This window comes from Balaenoptera musculus, chromosome 6 (genome assembly GCF_009873245.2).
Source record: "Balaenoptera musculus isolate JJ_BM4_2016_0621 chromosome 6, mBalMus1.pri.v3, whole genome shotgun sequence".
NCBI classification, from domain to species: Eukaryota; Metazoa; Chordata; class Mammalia; order Artiodactyla; family Balaenopteridae; genus Balaenoptera; species Balaenoptera musculus.
The window spans coordinates 109,995,157-110,018,152 of record NC_045790.1 but is presented as its reverse complement, the minus strand read 5'-3'; the positions used below and the strand labels follow the sequence as shown (position 1 = coordinate 110,018,152).

The 22,996-nt window shown below is 50.2% G+C and overlaps 2 protein-coding genes across 5 annotated transcripts in view; one reads left to right on the top strand and one right to left on the bottom strand.

Annotated features, from left to right (window-relative positions):
• The first annotated feature begins 1,000 nt into the window (after positions 1 to 1,000).
• The window catches only part of TOR1A (torsin family 1 member A), a 53,224-nt gene continuing 31,228 nt past the window's right edge, over positions 1,001 to 22,996 (top strand). Inside the window, exons 1-5 of one of the 3 annotated variants that reach the window (XM_036854693.1) lie at positions 1,001 to 1,244; positions 1,890 to 2,155; positions 4,177 to 4,352; positions 4,453 to 4,580; positions 9,317 to 9,454. In XM_036854693.1, the coding sequence (XP_036710588.1) occupies positions 1,064 to 1,244; positions 1,890 to 2,155; positions 4,177 to 4,352; positions 4,453 to 4,580; positions 9,317 to 9,324 (759 nt within the window). In that variant the 5' untranslated portion in view covers positions 1,001 to 1,063 and the 3' untranslated portion in view covers positions 9,325 to 9,454. Of the gene's footprint in view, positions 1,245 to 1,889; positions 2,156 to 4,176; positions 4,353 to 4,452; positions 4,581 to 9,248; positions 9,845 to 22,996 lie in introns of those variants that run through there. The other 2 variants (XM_036854691.1, XM_036854692.1) reach the window with 2 other exon arrangements.
• TOR1B (torsin family 1 member B) lies at positions 13,316 to 19,223 on the bottom strand. 2 transcript variants are annotated; one of them, XM_036854689.1, is made up of 5 exons: positions 18,957 to 19,223; positions 18,061 to 18,326; positions 16,993 to 17,168; positions 15,516 to 15,656; positions 13,316 to 15,226 (listed from the first exon to the last, which is right to left on the bottom strand). In XM_036854689.1, exons 1-5 carry the CDS (start codon positions 19,153 to 19,155, stop codon positions 15,094 to 15,096), a joined length of 915 nt encoding a protein of 304 aa, XP_036710584.1. In that variant the 5' UTR covers positions 19,156 to 19,223; the 3' UTR covers positions 13,316 to 15,093. The 2 variants fall into 2 exon arrangements, with proteins under 2 accessions (XP_036710584.1, XP_036710583.1); XM_036854688.1 differs by having other exon boundaries at positions 15,529 to 15,656; positions 18,957 to 19,222.

Sequence of the window (22,996 nt, the reverse complement as noted above, 5' to 3'; positions counted from 1 at the left end):
GTTGACTCCTGGGCTGATTTAAAGCAGGTATTGTGTGGTTAGAGAAGTGTGGCTTTGGAGTCAGATCTGAGCCCTGCTCACAGCTTCCTTAAATCGTTGGACAAATCCGTTCGCCTCGGAGCCTCAGTTTTCTCATCTGTAAACCAGATTTTCTTCTAGCTTTTTTTCCCCTTCACTCGAATGAATGCAAGGTCACTGAAGGCAGGAATCACGTGTGCCTCACTTTTTCTTGAATCCCCAGGATCGAGTCCATAGGCGATCCTCAAAATGATGAATGAATGAGTGGAAGTATCGTTACCTGGGAGAGACCTGACCAACACTACCTTATCCAGGTGATGAAGGTCAACATCAACAGTCATAAATCATGTTGACTGTGTACCTTTGATATGATGTTATAAAAATAGCACTTTATCTCTGTAAAGTATACTCCTCCCCAAAACCCGTAACTCCAGTCTAATCATAAGGAAAGCATCAGACAAATTCCAGTAGTTGGGGATCCTACAAAAGATTTGACCAGTACTCCCCTCAAACTCTCAAGGTCATCAAAACCAAGGAAAGTTTGAGAAACAGTCACAGCCAAGGGGAGCTAAGGAGACATGACAACTAAATATAATGTGGTATCTTGGATGGGATCCCGGATCACAAATAGGACGTTAGGTAAAACCTAAGGAAATATGAAGAAACTTTAGTTACAATCTAGCAATATAAGTTCATTAATTTTAACAAATGTAACATACTAATGTAAGATGTTAATAATAGGGGAAACTGTGCGGGCGGGGGTGTGGTAATATGGAACCTCTCTGTACTGCCCTGTCAACTTTTCTATAAATGTAAAACTGTTCCCAAAAATGTTTTATTAAAAAAAAAAATTGGCCCCTCCAGCGGCCCCAGCGCCCAAAGCAGGCACGGGCCTGCCCCTCACAAAGATGGCGGCCGCCGGCGTCGGAGGAGGTCCGCCCGCTACAAAGATGGCGGCCCCGGCGGGAGGGACCGGAAGTGCAGTCTGGCGGTAGCGCCGGTCTGCGGTAGGCGCGAGAACGCGCGGGGCGGCGCGGGTCCGGGCATGAAGCTGAGCCGGGCCGCACTGGGCCTGGTGCTGCTGGCGCCGTTGGCGGTGCGGGCGGTGGAGCCCATCAGCCTGGGACTGGCCCTGGCCGGCGTCCTCACCGGCTACATCTCCTACCCGCGCCTCTACTGCCTGTTCGCCGAGTGCTGCAGCCAGAAGCAGAGCCTCAGCCGAGACGGTAGGATGGGGCGGGGGCTGGGGGCTGGTGCTAGGGCTGGGGCGGGGGTCAGAGGCTGGGGTCCAGGAGGCCCGGAAGCCCGGGCAGCGCTGAGGCCGGCGGGGGCCGGACCCGGAACCGGAGTGCGGGATGGGGCCTGCCTCCTGGGCCACGACCACAGGCAGACCGGACTTTGGTCGGAGACCTGCGGAAGCCAGCTGCTGTTTGGGCACCTTCGCTCAGAAGCTGGAAGTGTGGACGATTGGAAACTTCCTGCAGAGAGTTTTTACTCCTTCCTCGCCGGAGACGGGAAGGCTGGTGGGGACTCTTCCGAGGCGGAGCAACGGGGCCCGAACCGCCGCCCTTTTCCAGCCGGGCGTGGGGTGGGAGGGACCGAGCGGGGGTGAGGGGCTCACGCTGGTGGCGGAGGCACTGGAGCCAAGGGTCTCTTCAGGAAGGAGGGCTCGGGAACGGGCAGGACTAGCAGAGGGAGGGCCTGCTGGACCCGCCGGTCACCTGGGCCAAGTGCTTACCTACTTCCGCGTCTCACTAGACGCTTGAAGAGCTTAGCGGGCTTTGCTGGCTTTCACATGAGCCTGTCAACTGGGCTGCGTTTTGCCACGTGTGTCCCCCTACTCCCCGCCTGACTGGCTTTGTTTTTCCCAGCGCTGCAGAAGGATCTGGACAGCAAGCTCTTTGGACAGCATCTTGCAAAGAAAGTCATCTTAAATGCTGTGTCTGGCTTCATAAGCAACCCGAAGCCCAAGAAACCTCTCACCCTCTCCCTACACGGGTGGACGGGCACCGGCAAAAATTTTGTCAGCAAGATCATCGCAGAGAATATTTACGAGGGTGGTCTGAACAGTGACTACGTCCACCTGTTTGTGGCCACACTGCACTTCCCTCACGTCTCCAACATCACCCTGTATAAGGCAAGGGCCAAATTTCGGGATCCTTCCTGGATGATGCTGGGTTTGGGGTTTCTTTGTTGGGGAACGGGATTTGGAAATTCCGTGTTGAAATGAGAGAGCCCTGAAAATGCATCAGTTCCTCTTTGAAAAGTGTGGAACTTACAGAGGGTTGGAGATGCAGGGAGCAATTATACCATCAAAGCTCGTGGTGGTTTCTGAAAACAGGCTCAGTGTGATAGTAAGTGGGGTCATAGGATTTGAGAGATGGACATAATCAAATCCAGTTTAAAGATCTTCAAATCTTAACACGTTTTATAAAAGAGGAAACGTTTCTAGGGAGGCCTAAGTTTGCTTTTACGGTTTAACTCCCTATTTAACAGTCTGGCTTTGTCAGCAGGCACACCTGGATTTGAGCCCTAAGGCTCCTTACAGCTGTGTAATTGTGGGAAAGTCACCTGACCTCCCTGAGACTCAGGTTCTTCACCTGTCAAATGGCAGTTGTGAGGATTTCTTGAGCTCTGTGTGTCAAGTATGTAACATGATGCCTGGCACATAAGCGTTCAAATCAACGTTAACTATTGCCTTTTTTAATCCTCACTTGTGTGAACACATTTTTCCCTTTGGCTTGGGAGAACATCAGGGTCACCAACTGTCCAGGAGTCTCTGGGATGTGGGACTTTCAGTGCTACAACTGAGAAAGTTCCAGGCAAATAGAGATGAGTTAGTCACCCTAGTTAGCATTCTGTCTTCACTGTTTAATAGCTGTGTGACTTTGAGCAAGTTACTTAACCTCTCTACACCTCAGTTTCCTCATCTGTGAAATAGGGAACACAGTAGTAACTACTCTGATGGGTTTTGGAAGATCACAATAAAACATTGTATGAACAGTGGTTAGAACAGCATCTTACCTGTAGTGAGTGCTCGATACATGTTCTCTGTTGTTGTCTGTAAGTGGGAGAAGCAGAATGGGAAGACCTTGGCTGCTGGAGCCTGCCAGACATGAAGGAATCCTTGTTTAAAAGGTGGTTCGCTTTGTGGACTCGGGCAAGTCACTTCAGCTCCCCTAAGGTTCTCGTTCTGTAAATAGAGGTTAGTCCATACCTACAGAGCAGAGTTACTGCTTAAGTTAAATATGTACCCATGGAACATTGTAACCATGGTCCGAGTAGCCAAGCAAAACCCCAAATCATAAGAAGTCAAGAAGTCAAGTCATTGTAACTTACAGAATTTTCCTCAGAAACAGGTAGCTAATTCTTTCTCCTTACCATAGGGGGAAACATCCAGGAAAGAACTGTATAGAACCATAGTTCAAATTTCTGATGTAAAGGGTCCTTTCTCCTTCTTATCTTGATTGTTTAATATAAGAAGTGCCTAAATATGTTCTTAGGGAATGTTCCACTTAAGCAAATTTATTTCAGCAACCTCCAGGCATTGTTCCAGAAACTCAAGAGTGTTGCCTCACCACACTCATCCCCAAGTGTGTGTGCACTTGAGTTCTCCTCACTTCCCCCATCGGAAAGTTAGAGCCCCTTCTCCAGGCTGATCTAAGGACTGAATGAGAGAAGAGGTCACTTGGCCTCTGCCTTCTTCCGAGAAGGCTGGCGTGCACAGGATATGTGTTAACATTGCCATTTTGATGACAGAGGCCCCGCAACTCAGTGACACAGCGTCGACATGACATGTCGCAGGACAAGAATTACAATCAGAGTGTGGGGCCTTGGAATCAGGCAGGGTGGGATTCAGATCTTAGCTCTGTCACATACTAATTTTGTAATCTTGGGCAAAGTTTGTAATCTCAGTTGACTATGCTCTCTCTGCTTCAGTTTCCTCATCTGTACAATGGGTATGATAATGCCCACTACGTGGCGTTGTGGTGAGAAACAAAAGAGCTTGTATAAAGTTCTTAGCACAGTGGGGAGCACACAGTAAGCAGTCCGTAAATGCAGCCTTTGTAGAGGCGGTTGTAGCGTTAATAGTGCTCACTCTGGTGGTGTCACTCACACTCTGAGCATCTGTATTGGCTCTTCCCCCTTGTCGTTCAGGATCAGTTACAGTCGTGGATTCGCGGCAACGTGAGTGCCTGTGCGAGGTCCATCTTCATATTTGATGAGATGGACAAGATGCATGCTGGCCTCATAGATGCCATCAAGCCTTACCTAGACTATTATGACAACTTGGATGGGGTCTCCTATCAGAAAGCCATCTTCGTATTTCTCAGGTAAAGTCGGGGCTGGGACATGGTTTGAAGAGCTCTGAGCCCCAGCCTGGGGGCTTCGGGGAAAAAACCCCAGTCCTTATTCACTAGAGTTCTTTTGCAGCAATGCTGGAGCAGAAAGGATCACAGACGTGGCTTTAGATTTCTGGAGAAGTGGAAAGCAGAGGGAAGAAATCAAGCTCAGAGACATGGAGCATGCCTTGTCTGTGTCGGCCTTCAATAACAAGAACAGTAAGTGGGGGGACTTCCCTGGCGGTCCAGTGGTTAAGACTCCGTACTTCCAATGCAGAGGCCGTGGGTTCGATCCCTGGTTGGGGAACTAAGACCCCAAATGCAGTGCAGTGCGGCCAAAAAAAAAAAACAACAGTAAGCGAGGCCATCCGTTCCCAGCACAATGTCCCCCTACTTCATGATCCCACACCTTTAAGTTTTAAATTGACGACCTCACCATCACCTGGGGGCTGGTTAGCAATACCAATTCTCAGTCCCTTCCCCAGGCCTACTGAGTCCAAATTCCTGAGGGAATCTGTGTTAACAAACTCCAGGTGACTTTTACACATACGCAAGTTTGGGAGATGCCGTTTTAAAGAAATAGGGACATTGTTGATCATCAAGATCTTGAAAATTCGTTTCCTGGTTTTTTCAGCCAAATCATTTTCCTTTGTAAAAGCGGGTGGTGGAACAAGGAAGGCTGCCGGGGAGCCTCTGATGGAGGAGATGGGCCCGTTAGGTCCCTTTCTTTCTGCACATTGACCTAGAACCCTGAGGGTCTATGCCCGGGAGTAACAGCCAAGCAGTGGCTGAGCCCCTGTTCTGTACTGGGCACTGTGTGAAACCCTCTACCTGCATGTTTCCTTTAATCTCCACAATAACCTCCTGGGGTAGAAACTATTACTGTCCTCATTTTATAGATGAGGAAACTGAGGCTCAGAGAGAGAGCCCCTTGCCCAAGGACACACAGCCTATTAGGTATCTCTATTCCAGAGTGTGAGCTTTTACTACCAAGCTCATTGCTTTGCCAGTGACCTGACACATTCACTTTTGACCTTGAACCCTTGGATGTGGAAAGACACCATGTTGGAGACTGACTCACTGGGTAAAATCCGTGAGCCATGTGGGTTGAACGCTACCATTTGCTCAGGTTTGTTCTTGAAATTGTAAAACAGAAGGTCTCCTCTGAAACAGACTTGTCAAGAAATTCATAGCACTTCAGAGTTACATGAACAGTAATGGGCTATTTTATGTCAATTCGTGCAAGTGGAATGTTAACGGTGAAACACAAAATATTTTGTAATATGTTGAGTAGATTCTTGGCATGCCAGAAGTATGAACACATGCAGTAGAAGTCTCAGCCCCTGAATACCACAGCAAGTGGTTCTGGCCTAGAACCCACTCTGCAGGTTCCAGAGGGTTCCAGAGGATGAGCTTCGGATCTGGGCAGGCCTGGCTCAGCCACGTCCTGACTCCGGCCTTAGGCAGATGGCTGAACTCTTTCATTCGTTCACTCAACGTATTTGTTGAGCACCTACTAGGTGTCAGGCACTGGTCCAAGAACTGGGGACACAGCAGTGAGCCAAAACAGAAATCCTTACTCTCGTGGAGTCTCTATCCTAATGATAACAAGTAAGGAAACGTGTCAGATGCCGGGACCCATATCTACGTAGAGGTAGAGATTTATCTTCCGCTTTCCCCACAATAGGGAAAAAAGTAAACCAATAAATAGGGGTTGGGGGGCGTGGGACGAGGGTGAGCTGCAGTTTTATTTATTCTTTAATTTTTAAAATTAATTAATTAATTAATTTATCTTTGGCTGTGTTGGGTCTTCGTTGCTGCACGCGGGCTTTCTCTAGTTGCAGTGAGCGGGGGCTACTCTTCGTTGTGGTGCACGGGCTTCTCATTGCGGTGGCTTCTCTTGTTGCAGAGCACAGGCTCTAGGCGCGCGGGCTTCAGTAAGTTGTGGCACGTGGGCTTCAGTAGTTGTGGCTTGCGGGCTCGAGAGCACAGGCTCAGTAGTTGTAGCGCATGGGCTTAGCTGCTCCGCGGCACGTGGGATCTTCCCAGACCAGGGGTCGAACCTGTGTCCCCTGCCCTGGCAGGCGGACTCTTAACCACTGCGCCACCATGGAAGTCCCTGCAGTTTTAAATACAGTGGTCAGGGAAGGCTTACTGTGAGGGTGACATCTGGGCTGACCTGAGGAGTGAGAGAGCCATGTGGACACGGGTGGGAAAAGCATTCCATGGGAGGGAACAGCACACGCGAGAGCCCTGAGGCAGGAGTGTGCCTGGGCCAGGATGAAGGCAGGGGGCAGGAGGTCAGATGAGAGGTGGAGCTTGGGGTGGGGTGCAGATTGTGGAAGGCCTGGGGAACCACAGGAGGGCCTTGGGCTTGGCTCCAAGTGCAAGAGGGAGCCCCTGGAGGGTTTTGAGCAGACAGTTCCCTGATCGGACCTAGTTTTAACAGGACCACCTGGCTGCCGGGTGGAGAACAGACTGAAGGCAGCAGGGACGGGGAGGCCAGCAAGGAGCGGCTGCAACAACCTTGGGGGAGATGCTGGCGGCTTGGCCCAGCGTGGCGGCCGTGGGGGAGGTGGGACACGGTCTGACTGGGATTTGAAGGTGGAAACAATAAGATTTCCTAAGGGACTGTGTGTGGGAATGAGAGAGACAAATCGAGAATCTGGCCTGAGCACTTGGCAGGGTGGCACTGCCATTTAGGGGCCGGCCTGCAGGAGGAGGAGGTTTGCAGAGAGGGTGGGAGATGAAGGGGGACGTGTCCGGCAAGGGATGACTCGTCTGAAGGCAGAGATGTGGGGCAGGCGGCTGAAGTTCCAGTGCAGTTCCGGGGCGGGGGCGGGGGGGGTCAGGCTGAGGATGTGGACTGCGGGGTGGTCGGTCAGTGGTCGGTCGGTGGTTTGTAAAGTCACTTGCTCCACCTGAGCACTCTTCGGGGCCCCTGTGTGGCGGGTCCTTGTCGTCCTGACTCCCTGGCTGATGAGCTTTCTGCTCTCCTTGCCTGATGGCCCCAGCTCAGTGCTCACAGGCCCCGGCGCTACCTGGAATCGTCTGTTTACTGGGTGGCCGGTCCACGTCCGCCTGGCCCTGCTCCATCCCCTGCCTCGGGCCTCAGGCGCGCCTGGCACAGGGCAGGCCTGCTGGAGACGAGCTGCCCAGGGCTGTCCGGCTTGCTGCTGCTCAGCGCTCGGTGTGCTTCTTTCCCACGGCCACAGACTCCACCGCATCCGGGCTGTCAGATGTTTATTGAGCACCAGCTGTGTGCAAAGCACTGTTGGGCAAGAAAAGAATAAACCCCAGATGTGATTGATAGTAAGAAAAGTATATTTGGTCTTCATCCGCATTTTCTGGCACAGAGCTCCTAAAACCCTTGGAGTTTCAGAGTGATAGAGCCATAATGGTGTCTTTGATATTCCTAACAAACCCCTTTCAACCACATCAGAGTTTGTGTTAATGAGGTGACTTTTGGAAAATACCAGGGTGGGAGGTGGCTTCCAGGGGAACCAACCCTTGATTGGAGGGTTGGAACTTTCAGTCTCCAGCCCTTGTAGACCTCCCAGGAGGGAAGAGGGGCTGAAGGCTGAATCAGTTGCCAATGGCCAGTGATTTAATCAACCGTGGCTATGTAAAGAATTTTCCATAAAACCCCTAAAGGACAGGGTGTGGAGAGCTTCCAGGTTGGTGAGCACGTGGAGATCTGGGGCGAGTGATGCGCTCAGAGGTCATGGAAGGGTCACGCCCCTTCTCACGTACTTTGCCTTGTGCATCTCTTCCAGCTGGCTGTTTCTGAGTTATATCCTTGTATAATCAACCAGTAATCTAGTAAGAAAATGTTTCTCTGAGTTTCTGTGAGCTGCTCTAGCAAATTAATTGAACCCAAGGAGGGGGTCATTGGAACCTCAGAAGCACGGGTGACAACCCGAACTTTCGGTTGGTGGCTGAAGGAGGGGATGGTCTTGTGGGGCTGAGTCCTTAACCTGTGGGATCTGACGGAGCCTCCAGGTAGAGAGTATCAGAATTGAGCTGAACGCAGGTGGGCTCAGAGAACCGCTTGGTGGTGTGGGGGGAAAATACAGGATGGAGTTGGTGTCAGAGGCAGACCGGGATTAAGGCACAGGGGTGAAGCGGCAAGGCGGAAGGGGAACCGTCCTCATGAAGAAACGCTGAGTGTGATCCAATGGGTGCTGCGTCGTCTCAGAAGGGGAAGTGGGAGGGTCAAGAGGCCGAGAATCTCGGAGGACCCGAGACTGGGCAGAGGCAGGCCTCACCCAGGGAAAGTGTGAGCCCTGTGGCCGTAACAGAGCGCGGTCTTCGCACATTACTGAGGATTCTAGCTTTTGGTCCCCCAAACGTTCTGGAGGGTTGGGACCTGCCGGCAGCGGCAGTGGGTCTCTACCCTGTTGCTAATCCCAGCCGCTGGAACCCCGGCCAGTCGCAAATTTCCAAGATGCGGGAGTGCTGGTCCTTCCCTGGGAACTCTTCTTCTCACCTTTCACTTTCTGTGAACCTGCTCCGTTTTCTACTCGGCCTGCCTGCTTGTTCCAGGGTGGGTGGTGAGCCCCTCTCCCACTTCAGATCCTTTTTTTCTTCGTATCTAAAAATTTTAATAAATGCATAGGAAGGGTACCCGCCTGAGATCTCAGAGGTCACATCTTGAGGGGCCTTCCTGCCCACTGCGGCATCACCCTGCCCTTGGCTCTCACAGGAGCGTCGCCCCTCGCGGTTGCCCTGGGTGAGCTCACTGCCTAGTCTGACTGCTCGTTAGGCTGTGAGCCCCATGAGGGCAGGTGCGGGGCTCCACCTCATGGCTGACACCCAGCAGAGGCGTGTGGATAGGTGGACAGGTGGGTGAACAGTGGATGAACAGCACCTTTTTCTTTTCCCCAGGTGGCTTCTGGCACAGCAGCTTAATTGACCGAAATCTCATTGATTATTTTGTTCCCTTCCTCCCCCTGGAATATAAACACCTAAAAATGTGCATCCGAGTCGAAATGCAGTCCCGAGGCTACGAAGTTGACGAGGACATTGTAAGCAGAGTGGCCGAGGAGATGACATTTTTCCCCAAAGAGGAGAGAGTTTTCTCTGACAAAGGCTGCAAAACTGTGTTCACCAAGTTAGATTATTACTACGATGACTGATGGCACCAGAGATGTCGCTTCCCGCATCCCCGCTCTGGTCCCGGAAGAGGAGTAAAATGAATTATTCCGGTGTGACAGGACAGGCATTTCCCTGGGCGTTATTTTCATCCAGCAGGGCCTGCAGGCCATCGGTGACACATCACAGATGGAAACAGCCCCAGAGCCTACAGAAGCAGGAGGAGCCAGCCCCCAGCTCACCTGTGCCAGGCCTCATGATTTTTTAAAAATCATGTTTTAATTTCAAGTGTTTCTGTTTCAAGGAAGGATGAATCAGTTTTACTGAAAATGTGATAATTTTATTTAAAATGGTTTTTAACATTATGAAGAAACTTTTCAGACTCTTAAGTTGTTGGCTTTGTGTGTTTTTTTAAGTTCCTGTCATTACAACATACACTGTGGTGTCTTTACTGCTAAAAAGCCTGAGTCCTCGGCCTGTCTTCTGTAGGATGGTGTCACTGTACTGGGGACGGAGGCTCTAGCAGCGAGCCGATCTGTCCCAGGATGACCATCGCAAGGGCAGTAAGTGTTTATAGAAGGACAAGTGTGTAAGGGGACACACCCAGGCCCGTCACAGACAAGACCTAAATGTCCTCCCCAAGAGTTTTCATCACAGTAGCATTGTGAACTGTGGGAATGATCTTAGTAATGTCATGAACAATTTGTTAGAAACAGAATTTCCTCGAAAGAAAAGCATCTGCAGCTTGTCACTGGCCGGTCAGTCAGCTTTGCAAAGGCCCTTCTCTGCTTTCCATTCCTAAATGAGCCACATGATCTGTACCAGGTTTTGCCATATTTTCTTAAAACCTTCCTCACTGATTACTAATTTTCATTATGTTTAATCAGAACTCCCCAAACCTCTGGGAAAGCTCAGCTGCCCCCCAGGATGCTGAGAACAGTGTCTTTATTTATTAATGCAAACAGCTACCATCTTACAGTAAAATTGTGTACGATTTGTGAATACATTTTTTTTTTAATTTATTTTTTTATTTTTGGCCACATTGGGTCTTCATTGCTGTGTGCAGGCTTTCTCTAGTTGCAGCGAGCGGGGGCTACTCTTCGTTGCGGTGCGCGGGCTTCTCATTGCGGTGGCTTCTCTTTGTTGTGGAGCACGGCCTGTAGGCACATGGGCTTCAGTAGTTGTGGCACTCGGGCTCAGTAGTTGTGGCTCGCAGGCTCTAGAGCACAGGCTCAGTAGTTGTGGCGCACGGGCTCAGTTTCTTTGCAACATGTGGGATCTTCCCAGACCAGGGCTCGAACCTGCGTCCCCTGCGTTGGTAGGTGGATTCTTTTTTTTTTTAATAAATTTTATTTATTTATATATTCATTCATTCATTCATTCATTTTTAAACATTCACGTCACTTGCTTTTGTTTTTTTTTTTTTAAAAATTTATTTATTTCTATTTATGGCTGTGTTGGGTCTTCGTTTCTCTGCGAGGGCTTTCTCTAGTTGTGGCAAGCGGGGGCCACTCTTCATCGTGGTGCGCGGGCCTCTCACTATCGCGGCCTCTCTTGTTGTGGAGCACAGGCTCCAGACGCGCAGGCTCAGTAACTGTGGCTCACGGGCCTAGTTGCTCCGCAGCATGTGGGATCTTCCCAGACCAGGGCTCGAACCCGTGTCCCCTGCATTGGCAGGCAGATTCTCAACCACTGCGCCACCAGGGAAGCCCTGCTTTTGTTTTTAATTAAAAAAATTTTTTTTATTTTATACTTTTGGCTGCATTGGGTCTTTGTTGCAGTGCGTGGGCTTCTCATTGCGGTGGCTTCTCTTGTTATGGAACACAGACTCTAGGCATGCGGGCTTCAGTAGTTGTGGCACGCAGGCTCAGTAGGTGTGGCTCGCAGGCTCTAGAGCACAGGCTCAGTAGTTGTGGCGCACGGGCTCAGTTTCTTTGCAACATGTGGGATCTTCCCAGACCAGGGCTCGAACCTGCGTCCCCTGCGTTGGTAGGTGGATTCTTTTTTTTTTTTAATAAATTTTATTTATTTATATATTCATTCATTCATTCATTCATTTTTAAACATTCACGTCACTTGCTTTTGTTTTTAATTAAAAAAATTTTTTTTATTTTATACTTTTGGCTGCATTGGGTCTTTGTTGCAGTGCGTGGGCTTCTCATTGCGGTGGCTTCTCTTGTTGTGGAACACAGACTCTAGGCATGCGGGCTTCAGTAGTTGTGGCACGCAGGCTCAGTAGGTGTGGCTCGCAGGCTCTAGAGCGCAGGCTCAGTAGCCGTGGCGCATGGGCTTAGTTGCTCCACGGCATGTGGGATCTTCCCGGACCAGGGCTCAAACCCGTGTCCCGTGCGCTGGCAGGCGGGTTCTTAACCACTGCACCACCAGGGAAGTCCCTAAGCTGTGAATTTAGACCTAACAGTGCAGCCCAGGCTGGAATGGAGGGGAGTGTGACACGGACTCTGAGGATCTTGGCAGCTCCGGCTCTTTGCTCAGCTGCCCGGGGTGTCACACTCCGTCAAGGGGGGCCATGGAGCTCCCGACACTCAGCTGTGGAGTTCATTCAAGTCTACAGACATACCTCCCGCTGAGAAGCTGGGCAGGAGTACAGAGCAGTGTCGGAACCTAAACATGCCTTGTTTTGTGCAACACACCTATGTGCCTACGAGGGCTGCTGTGGGGTATGAGCGTCTGCACACTGCTTGCAGGGGCAGTTTCTAGCAGGCACAGAAGACGGGTTGGACCCCTCTGCCTCATGGCTACCCACCCACCCAGGCCCCCTAAGGCAGCACTGAACGTAGGAAAGTGCTTGATGTTGACCTGAAGCTGGCCTGTTGTCACGGCCCCAGGAGTAACGGATTAGGGCTAACCATTCATCTGAAAATGGCAGCCCCAGCACCTGGGAGTCCCTAATTAGGGAACACAGGGGTCCCCTGACTCCCCTTGGAAAGTTCAGTCTTTGAGATGGGGCAGCGTGGGGTGAAGTAGAAGCGACATTAGCCTGAGACCCAGACGGAGAAGGGCAGCCTCATGGGACGAACACCTCCAACCGGGAAATTACAGGATTGGGTGACGTGATGGCGAAGAGGGTCTCAGCTTTCTAGAAAGGGCTCCATCCTCAGTCCTGGGAAGAGTTGGTGTTAACAAATCACTGTCAAAGATAAGAGCCCAGGTTAATGGATTAAACTGAAATCTGGTTAACATAACAAGGATTTCATTATTTACCACTTCAGGGCAGGCAAGACCGGGCAAGTAGGTGTCCTGGTCTGAGCTCGGCCTTGGTCAGGTTCAGAATGGCAGCCGTGAGTCACGTTTTAGCGCCTCAGTTTCCTTCCTACGTTAATTTTAGGAGAATATATTTGTTAGGAAGACGACCAGCTCTTTCTGATGATACTTTCATCCATGAAAATTCGATGGAGTAGAACCCATCATCTAATCCAATTTAACTTTGTGTTTGTTTGGGGATAACAGCCTTTAAGGTAAGTTTTTTTTTTAAGGTCTAATACTTTTTTTTTTTTTTTTTTTTAATTTTTGGCTGCGTTGGGTCTTTAGTTCCAGTGTGCGGGCTTCTCTCTGATTGCGGCATGCGGGCTTAGTTGTCCCACGGCATGTGGGATCTTAGTTCCCCAACTAAGGATCGAACCCATGTCCCCTGCACTAGAAGGTAGATTCTCCACCAATGGACCACCAGGGAAGTCCCTAAGAAAAATACTGATTCTTTATGAGGTAAAGAATGCCAACCAGCGTGTCCAGGGTACGGTGAGCCTAAAGCCACCTGAGTTATTGAAGAGCCTTTATTCTAAGCTCAAACTTTTCAGAGCTACCAAATAAACAAACCAGAAAAAAAATCTGCAAGTGGCATCTCACATGATAAAATTTAGGCTTTATTATTTGACATTCAGTAGGTCAATTTAAGTTTGTCTACATCTTACATGGGGTGGGGAGACTGGGCCATGAGCAACTGTGGCCTTTTCAAGTTACAAATCAGTAACAGCAGTCCAAAGGTAGCCAACACGTGTTGAGTTTATTGCATCATAACAAAAAATCTTATCTCCTCCCGACCAGACACCCAAAAGGTGACAAAAGAAACATAACTTAGCTCCAACTTGAGAACATGTGCTAAAAATTTTAAGCCTCACCTTGGCATTTTTTAAAGACTAAGTGTGACCCTCTATAAGGCATTGCCACGTGGGAGGAACATTCATTCTGCCACGTCTTATATAGAAAAAAGCTGCATGTTCTCATTACATGTCTGCAGTTGCATTGCAACTACAAGATAGAACGATTCACACTGGCTGGAATGGAAGTCGTATTTCCCAGTGGCCAGGGCAGCCCAGTCTGACGCTGCCGTACAGGGTGTCATTCTCAGATGACACCCAGGATCAGCCACAACCTTAAGAGTATCTGATAAAGGAATAAAGGAATTTATTCCTTCCCATGTTTTAAAATGAGCAATGTCCCATATTTCTATTATCTAAGATTCAGAAGTAAGAACATTATAAAAAATATACATATCCTTGAAAACTCGAGCACTTCTAGTGTCCAATACTTCCACTTCGGCAACGAGAACCTGCAAGCTGACCGTTCAGTCGGCACGCGTCATCCGTGGAGAATGACTCTGTCCTACGGATTTCAAATGGTTCTGTGCAGTCAAGTGAGAGACTGACCCACGTGTAAACTGTAACAGACAAACATTTCACCGTGGGAACCAAGGACTCAAACTCAAAGCCAACAGTCGCGTTCTGATCCGACTCTAGGGATGATATGGCTGGGGGGACATCTAGCCGTGGCTGAAGTTAAGGAGTAGAAGTGATACAAGGAAGGCTGCGATCAGTACCAAGTGAGAATCGGGAGAAGGAATTCCATGACCAGGGCTGTCAGCAGCAGCAAAGCCACGGACAGACGGAGAGGTCCTGCCCGTCCCGCCTGGCTGCAGGGCCCCGGCGTGGAGCCCCCATGCCACACACAGGCGGTTCCCCCAGCTGCGTGCTCAGCCTGTGGGCCCAGGTCATCCCACACGACACTGTGCCTGAAGGTGCCGCCGATTTTACCTGAAAATACTTCAAGTCAGTGAACGCGCTCTGTAAAGAAAAAGAACTAGAGCGGAAGAATGTTTCTGGCAGGTGAAAATCCAGTGCTCCCCGGGTTGCAGCGGGGCCCTCGGACTCCTTCAGTTCAGCTTCTGAGGTGTGGGTACCGTTGGGTCAGAAAGAGTCCTTGGTCTCACTCACACAGCTGTTTTCAAGGCACTTCTGTCAAGGTCAGTTAAGTGGTAGTGGCAGGGGAGGGGAGGGACTTCACAAGTTCATCTTCAACCACAGTGAACAGCTGGCTTGCTGTCCTGTTGCAAAACGACAAGCAGCCTTAACAGATGAGCATCATTTCAAAAATCAACCCTTAGAACCTTCCATATCCCGCAAGTCCACGGGTGCAAATGTGCAAACCCTGAAGAGGTCTTCAAAAGTGCTTGGAAAGGCCAGGCCCCGAGTTCCCTGGGCTCCCAGCCGCGTCTCACCCCACCTGGGTAAGAGTTCAGTGAAAATCCAGCCGTGACTGCACAGTCTTGCAGCCCTTGTCTGAGTAGATTTTCTCGTCTTTAGGGAAAAACGTCATTTCCTCTGCCACTCTGGTGACGACATCTTCATCGATGGCAGAACCGCGGGCCTTCATCTCTGCCCGCACGCACATCTTCACGTGGCTGTACTCCAGGGGCAGGAAGGGGATGAAGTAGTCGATGAGGTTTCTGTCTATCAGTCCGCTGTGCCACAGGCCACCTGGGAAACAAGGCACAGCTGGGTTTCTCGCCTATAACTGTCCCTGTCACCCGGCCAAGCTCGCTGCTCTGACAGGGCCCAGCACATTCTTCACGTCTGTAGCCCTCAAGATTCTCTTTGTCAAGCCTGATGTAAGGATCGGTTGGCTACCCCTGCTAACTAGCTTCTAGAATAGAATGCCCTCCGAAAAAGTCCCTACTTCAACCAAGGCACGGAGGCGAGCAGATTCTGTGGTTTCGTGAAAGGCTTAGAGACAGGGTGACTGCGGGCAGGGTGAAGGGCTCCTCACCAGAGGCACTCACTGTGTTTGTTATTGAAGACTCCAACAGACAGCACCGGCTCCAGGTCCTTCAGTTGGATGTCTTCCCTCTTTCTCCCTGCCCGCCAAAAGTCAAGGGCCGTCTTAGTTATGAGGTCCCCGCCTGCATTGCTGAGTTTGCCAAAGAAACGAAGATTAAAATCACACATTAAGACTTCTCTGTCTATGACATATACACACTACTATACATAAAATAGATAACTAATAAGAACCTACTGTATAGCACAGGAACTATACTCAATACTCTGTAATGACCTATATGGGAAAAGAATCTAAAAAAGAGTGGATATACGTATACGTAAAACTGGTTCACTTTGCTGTACAGCAGAAACTAACACAACATTGTAAATCAACTATACTCCAATAAAAATTAATTAAAAATAAAAAGACTTCTCTCTCTAATCAGGAAACGTACCTGCTCTAAGTTTATTCTTTTTTTTTTTTTTTGAGTTTCTATGCAGCTTTTTTTTCTTTTTGATGTGGACCATTTTTAAAGTCTTTATTGAATTTGTTACAATACTGCTTCTGTTATGTTTTGGTTTTTTGGCCGCGAGGCATGTGGGATCTTAGCTCTGCGACCAGGGATCGAACCCACACCCCTGCACTGGAAGGCGAAGTCTTAACCACTGGACCGCCAAGGAGGTCCTTATACAGCTTGTTTCAAAGTCGAATATATAAGCCAGCCTATATGTATTAAAGGGTTGTAATGACTTCTTACAAATGTCACATATCATCAGGAAACACTATGAGTTTTCTAATATGGAATCAGATTGTGATATTTCTCTAAGTTTTATTCTTAACCAAGGAATATTTACTAAGTTTTTTTTTTGCTACTAGACAAAAAATAGCACCTGTCCTCAGGAACTGAAAATCTTTTTCAGAACTTGGTGTGTAATGCTACAACTTTTTTTTTTTTTTAATATATATTTATTTATGGCTGCATTGGGTCTTCGTTGCTGTGCGTGGGCTTCTCATTGCCATGGCTTCTCTTGTTGCGGAGCACGGGCTCTAGGCGTGCGGGCTTCAGTAGTTGTGGCTCACGGGCTCTAGGGCACAGGCTCAGTAGTTGTAGCGCATGGGCTTAGTTGCTCCGCGGCATGTGGGATCTTCCCGGACCAGGGCTCGAACCCGTGTCTCCTGCATTGGCAGGCGGATTCTTAACCACTGAGCCACCAGGGAAGCCCGCTACAACTTTTTATAACCCTCAGAGACAACATGTGCAAGTAATGAAATTACCTGTTATCAGCAACTATTTCCTTCATTCGTTTCCTCCTGCCCCTGCTCTGTGCCATGCTGACACTAGCAACCCCAAAGTAAAAGAAGTCCGCAAGTCACTTTTGCTAGGCTGGCACTTTTGTCCCTGGGACCTGCTGAGGTTGCCAGGACCTTCTTCTAGCCCTGGCAGAATGAAGGGCTGTGTGCCCTCGGAGAAACACCTCCCACTGACCTGAGAAAGATGAAGATGGCCTTCCGGTAAGACACGCCATCAATCTGCTCGTAGTAATCTAGGAACGGCTTGATTGCATCAATGACCCCCGGGTGCAATTTATCCATCTCGTCAAATATGAACACGGAGCTCGCACATGCACTCACGTTACCCCGAATCCACCTCTGTAACTGGTCCTAGACCAACCATAAAAGAAATAGGATGCAGGGACTCAGAAGATATGCCCAGGGGAGGAGAAGCGCTCCACTGTTCCTCATGGTCGGGAAGGTGAAAAACCAGAGCTCTCTGGGGTTTAACAAAGAAAATCACACCCTAACCTCCACTCACTGGCTGAGAGCTTTTCCAAAACTTCATCTATAAGAAGTGGAAACTGGCAGAGAGATAGGTGCTAAAATGCAAATAAGTGTTTTCCTAACTCAAATGACGTGCCAAATGTGACTTTTTAAAGGTATCAGGGTCTAAGATACATGAATATTGATCATTTCACTGTTAACCAACCCGTAATTTTCATCTCCCCCTGGCTGGGCATCTCACGTTAATTTTACCAGGTATACTGAGGAATAAGAAACTAGACTAAGACCGGCACAGCATCCCAAGACCACTGCCTTTTACTGGTGCAGTGAACAAAGGTGCTGACCTAGATGGACATTTCACGAAAAGCGTTTGTTCCTGTATTTCTAGGGATTTATGACAGAATTTGGTAAATAAGAAAATCATTCTCTCTTTTTGGTAGTCTTCCCTGTCTTACAGTTTATGGGGCAAATATCCACTTTCACTTCCTTGTTCAGTTTCTATTCCTCATTTCAGTCCCCACCTAACAGCAGGAACACTACTTTCACAAGCACGTCCATTTAAATGCAAGCCCTACAGGACGACTTAACATAGCAATAGCGAGAAAAAAAAGTTGCAGGAGAGCTCTGCAAATGGCAAAGGGTTACCAGGGTGGGGGAAGTGTGCAGGGGCCTGGGGCTACTGGAGTGCAAAGGAAAGAAACAGAGGCCGGAGTCAGGGAGCGGGTCGCCCGGACGGGTCCGAGAGGCCAGGGGACGGGATAACAGAATTCCTTGCCTGGTACAGTTTTATGTGCTGCTCGTGAGGGAAGTGCAGGGTCGACACAAACAGGTGGACAAAGCCGCTCTTGAGACCTTTTGGGTGAAGATTTTCAGCCGCAATTTGGCTGACAAAATTCTTGCCCGTGCCAGCCCAGCCGTGTAAGGAAAGAGTCAGTGGTTTCTTGGGATTTCTGTTGTTCCTGAAGCCGGTCAGCGCCTTGAGAATCACCTCTGTGGCCAGATGCTGCCCAAAGAGCTTCTCCTCCAAATTCAGCTTGAGGGCTGCAGGAGCCAGCCCGGGAACAGAGAGAAAAATACACATTAAACGTGCACCAGAAAAGCAGCACTCTCCCCAGCTGGCCAAAGTGAGAGGCACAGGTTAGCAAGTGGTCCAGCAGGGTCTCTGCCAAACCCCAGGGTTAGCGCTGAGGCAGAACCACACGGGCTGCAGTCACACGACGCCACTTCCAAGGAAATGGACTAGAGAAGGAAGCTAAACGTGTTCGTTCATCCAAGGATTGGCCCTCTCTTGACTGAGCTGCTTGCTATTTCCCCAGCCCACCCTTCCGGCTTGTAAGAAAACCGAGGGCCAAATGTGGGCTTCCTGGGCAGACGCTGCACATCTGAAAACTACTTAACGGGGGTGACATGGCGCCGAAGGGCTGCTGCTTTCAGTTTCTTCTTACTGTCATCCCAAGGAATCCAAACTTTTAGAAAGGAACTTGGGCAGAGCCCCACGATCCGGAGAATCTGTCTCCGAAGACACGGCTTCCGAGGCTGGAGTCCGGGCCGAGGCGCCACCCCTCCTCCTTCCCACCCCACCTCAGGGTAAGCGCGGGGTGCGGGGCGCTGACGCCCGCGGGGGTCTGTCCCCCGCGCCCCTCGAGCCCCTCCGGGGCAGACCCGCCGTACCCGACGCGTTGAGCGGCTGCTCTTCTCGGCAGCACTCGGCGAAGCGGCAGTACAGGTCCGTGTACGACAGGTAGCCGGTGAGGGCCGACGCGGCCCCGATGGCGATGCCCAAGCTGATAGGCTCGAACGCCGCCGCCACGTGGGCCGCCAGCAGCAGCCGCAGCGCCGCCGCGACCCAGAGCAGCCCAGACGGATGCATCGCCCAGCTCGCAGGCAGCCACAGCCGCTGCTAGGGCCGCCCGGGCGGCCGAGCGTGGGGACGGACTTCCGGTCCGTGCGTCACCTCCGCCCCGCAGGCCCCCCGCCCCGTGGGAAGGCCTTGTTGGCGAGGGGCGTGGCTCTGCGCCACCGTCTTTGTGAGAGCCGCGGAAAGGGGTAGTGACTCTCTCAGCTTCAGGTGAAACGCACGGCTAGCTTTTACGGTTTCTTTTTCTTAAGAGCTTCTCAGATCCTTCACACTTTGCTTTGTCATCCCTCCCTTCACTTCCCCTGGAGCTATCGTGAGCGTTTCTCAAGTCTCCCCATCCTGCCTGCCTTCCTGAAACAGTTGCGGAGTGCTCTGGCTGCCTGGCCCGAGGCTGAGCGCTGGGGCTACACCAAGGCAGACGTGCCCTGGTGTGCACAGTCAAACCCAGAAGCGCATTCTTTCATTGAGCATGCTACAAGGCAGGCCCCTTGCTGGATGCTGGGAGACAGCAGGGAAGGAGATGGGGTTGCCCGCCCCCGCCTCGAGCTTCTAGGCTCTGGGGGAGGCAGTCAGTGGGCAAGGGCCAATAGTGAGCGGTCAGAGAAGCACCGAGGCCATGGAGCAGGGAACGCTCTCAGTCTAAACTGAGAATTAAAGGAGGTAGCCAAGCAAACATTGAGGAGTAGGATGTCCTAGGCAGAGAACAGAATATGCAGGCTGTGCAGTTTGGGGAGCTGCAAGTATTTCACATGGTGGAGGCTGGTGAGAATGAGGATGGAGAGCTAGGCAGAGACTGGAAGGGGAAGGCCTCTGTTTGGGTGGCAATAGGGAGCCACAGAAGGTTTCACACAGGGAACGACATGGTCAGATCAAAGATCACGATGGCTGCTGGGTTTGTTCAGGGAACGCTGGCCCAGGCTTTGCCAAAGTTGGTTGAGTTCACTCATCAGCCAGTGTATCAACAAATATTTAACAAACACCGGCTGTGTCAGATCCAGTGCCGTATGCTGGGGATAAAGCAGGGCACAGGGGAATTCCCTGGCGGTCCAGTGGTTAGGACGCCTCGCTTGCACTGCAGAGAGCACGGGTTCCGTCCCTGGTCAGGGAACTAAGATCCTGCATGCCACAGCACAGCCAAAAACATTATTTAAATGAATAAATAAATAAAGCAGGGCATAGGACAGGCACAGTCTCTGCCCTCACAGAGCTGTCAGTCTAGTGAGGGAGACAAATGGGCAAACGGACAGTTTATGACCAGCACGGTCAGTGCTGTGATGTGAGATGCACGGAGGAGGCACCTCACCCAATGGGCAGGTCGGGGAAGGCTCTCCTCCTCCATGTCTCAGTTTTGACCTGAAGAATGGGTAAAAATTACCCAAGGGGACTGGGGCAAGTGAAGAGGGGAGAGGTGAAGGTGGTGTGCGTGAACGCTCCAGGCGGGGGGTAGTACGCCCTGTGGCTGGTGGTAAGTGGGAGCTGGGCACACAGGGAGCCCCAGGTGCTCAGGCAGCTGGACTGTGAAGACAGGAGAGACTGGAATGGCAGCCAGGGGCCAAATCATCAAGGCCTTTTGCGCCATGCTTTATCCTGGGGCCAGAAGGGAGCCCCAGGAGGGCTTTGGGCACGTGATTGTTCAGACCACTCTGGCCCTGTATTGGGGTTGGAGAGGCCAACACTATGGCAGGGTGACTGGGTCCAAGGCTGGGGCAGTATTCCAGGAGAGAAGACCGCGGCCTGAACTGGAGCAGGGGCAGCAGGAGGGAGGGAAAGGAATCTGAGAATCGCGGGGGTGGGGTGGGGGTGGGGAGGAGCCGCTGCGGCTGGGGAGGTGAGGGGCCCGATGGGGAAGGAACAGGAGGAGGGAGGGCGGGCGTGGGGGGGGTGATGAGGACTCTGATGAACTTCCATTGTTCAGTGCCAGCCTTCTCGTTTCTTGCAGGACATTGTATTTTGTGTTATCTTTAGAGTCATAAATACCAGTTACTGAGCTTTTGTAATTCCAGATCCGAACGCCATTGATTCCTTCCAGCACCATATACAATCCTTAAAGACACACAACGTTTCCTTTCAAACACTAGTGGTCTAAACAGTCTCTCCTGGTACTTCCCTTTCTTCCTTCCTTCCTTTCTTTCTTTCTTTTTTTTTTTTAATTAAAGTATAGTTGACTTACAAGGTTGTGTTAGTTTCAGGTGTACAGCAAAGTGATTCAGTTTTTCAGATTTGTTTCATTACAGGTCATTACCAGATACTGAATATGGTTCCCTGTGCTATACAGTGGAAACGCAGCTTCTTTCCTCTTTCCTCCCTGAGCAAGCCCCCAGTGGCCCAGCTTCCTGCAGGTTCCTTTCTCACCTCCCCTTTCTTACCTCTGGCCCCCTGGAAAGAAGAAAAATCACTCAGTAATTTTCCCCAGTGGATACACGAAGTAAATGGAAAAAGAAAAGAGAGAGAACCCCATGCATCTCATTAATAGATAGATTTTCCATAAAATCTTAATTCTTGGTTTAATAATTATTTATGAAAAAAAATTGTATCCCATTTATGTTGGTTTGATTGACCGTGTACTAATACACAGCAATCCAAAAGAAATATTTTAACACTTAGAGCGTTGTGGTCGCCAGAAAAACTTTTATATGAAGTTTTAATTTGTAGTATATACATATCTTTGTTGCAGAGAAATAAGGTAGAATGATTGATAAACGACTTCTAGGCAGAAAGTACACTTCATTAGGATGACATTTGATGGGGAAAGTGTGAGTTCAAGTACCGAAAACTGATTGTAAACATCTGACTTGTGCATGCATTTTATAAATGGATGATGGCAGGTAAGGCTGCTATGGCGTTCAGATTCCATTGAGCAGACCTAGAAGAACAAAGTAACAATGTTACCCTAAAATGTCCATGCTTACAATAGACAGGAAATTGTGTCTTTTGCAACCACTTAAACTTATAACGAAAAGTTTCTATGTTAATCTAAAAACGTGCAAAGGGATGTGTGAGCAAAAAAAAAAAAAAAGTGTGAGCCCCCTCACCCCAAAGCAGCACCTGGCCAGTAAGCATTTATTCTTCAGCCTTCGTGTCCACACTCTGAATTTACTGTAAGTAGTTGACGCCTCCCTTCTGGATTCTCAGCTGCCGGGGAAGGACTTGTGTATTGACCTGGAGCTCAGTCCCCTGGCTAGATGGCCTCCTTCCTCTCCAGTGTTAGCCTCTTTGGTTGCCACATCTTCCCTGTCACCCCCTCCACAATCCTGAACGACCCCAAGTCTCCATTCTAGACCCCCTCTCTCTCTGTCCTCTCTCCCTGAGTGAGAGGGCCCCTGACGACTTTCTCTCTCCAGCCCCTGCATCTGGCTGCACATTGGACATCTCCACTTGGCTGTTGACCAGACGTCTCAGCACCTACACGGTCAAAGCAGAAGTCTGGATTGTTTTCTCCAAATGTGTTCCTCCCCCAAGGTCCCTATCTCAGGAAGTGGAGCCATCCTCCACCAGCTGCTTAGCCCCAAACCTAGGGCTTGTCCTGTATTCTTTTTTCCCTCAGCCTCCACTTCTGACCCATCAACAGGTTGCCGGCCCCATCTCCAAAACACACTCAAGAACTCTTCAGCTGTCTCCATCTCCTTGGCCACCCCCTAATCCAAGCCACCATCACCTGTCACATGGATGACCACAGCAGTCCCCAGGGAGTCCCCTGCATCCACCCTGGTCCTCCCTGATCCATTCTCCCCACAACAGAGACAGGTGGTCTTTTCACAGCAGACTGGATCATGTTGGTCTTGCTTTGAACCTGTCAATGGCTCCTAAAGCCCTTAGGAAAATATCTACCCTTTTCATTCTGACCACAAAGCCC

Coding starts and splice junctions, on each gene's coding strand:
- TOR1B (XM_036854688.1), bottom strand. CDS start 19,155: ATGCATCCGTCTGGGCTGCTCTGGGTCGCGGCGGCGCTGCGGCTGCTG. Junction 17,169..18,060: donor AGCACATAAAACTGTACCAG/GCAAGGAATTCT, acceptor TGGTTGGTCTAG/GACCAGTTACAGAGGTGGAT. Junction 15,657..16,992: donor GCCATCTTCATCTTTCTCAG/GTCAGTGGGAGG, acceptor TGGCAAACTCAG/CAATGCAGGCGGGGACCTCA.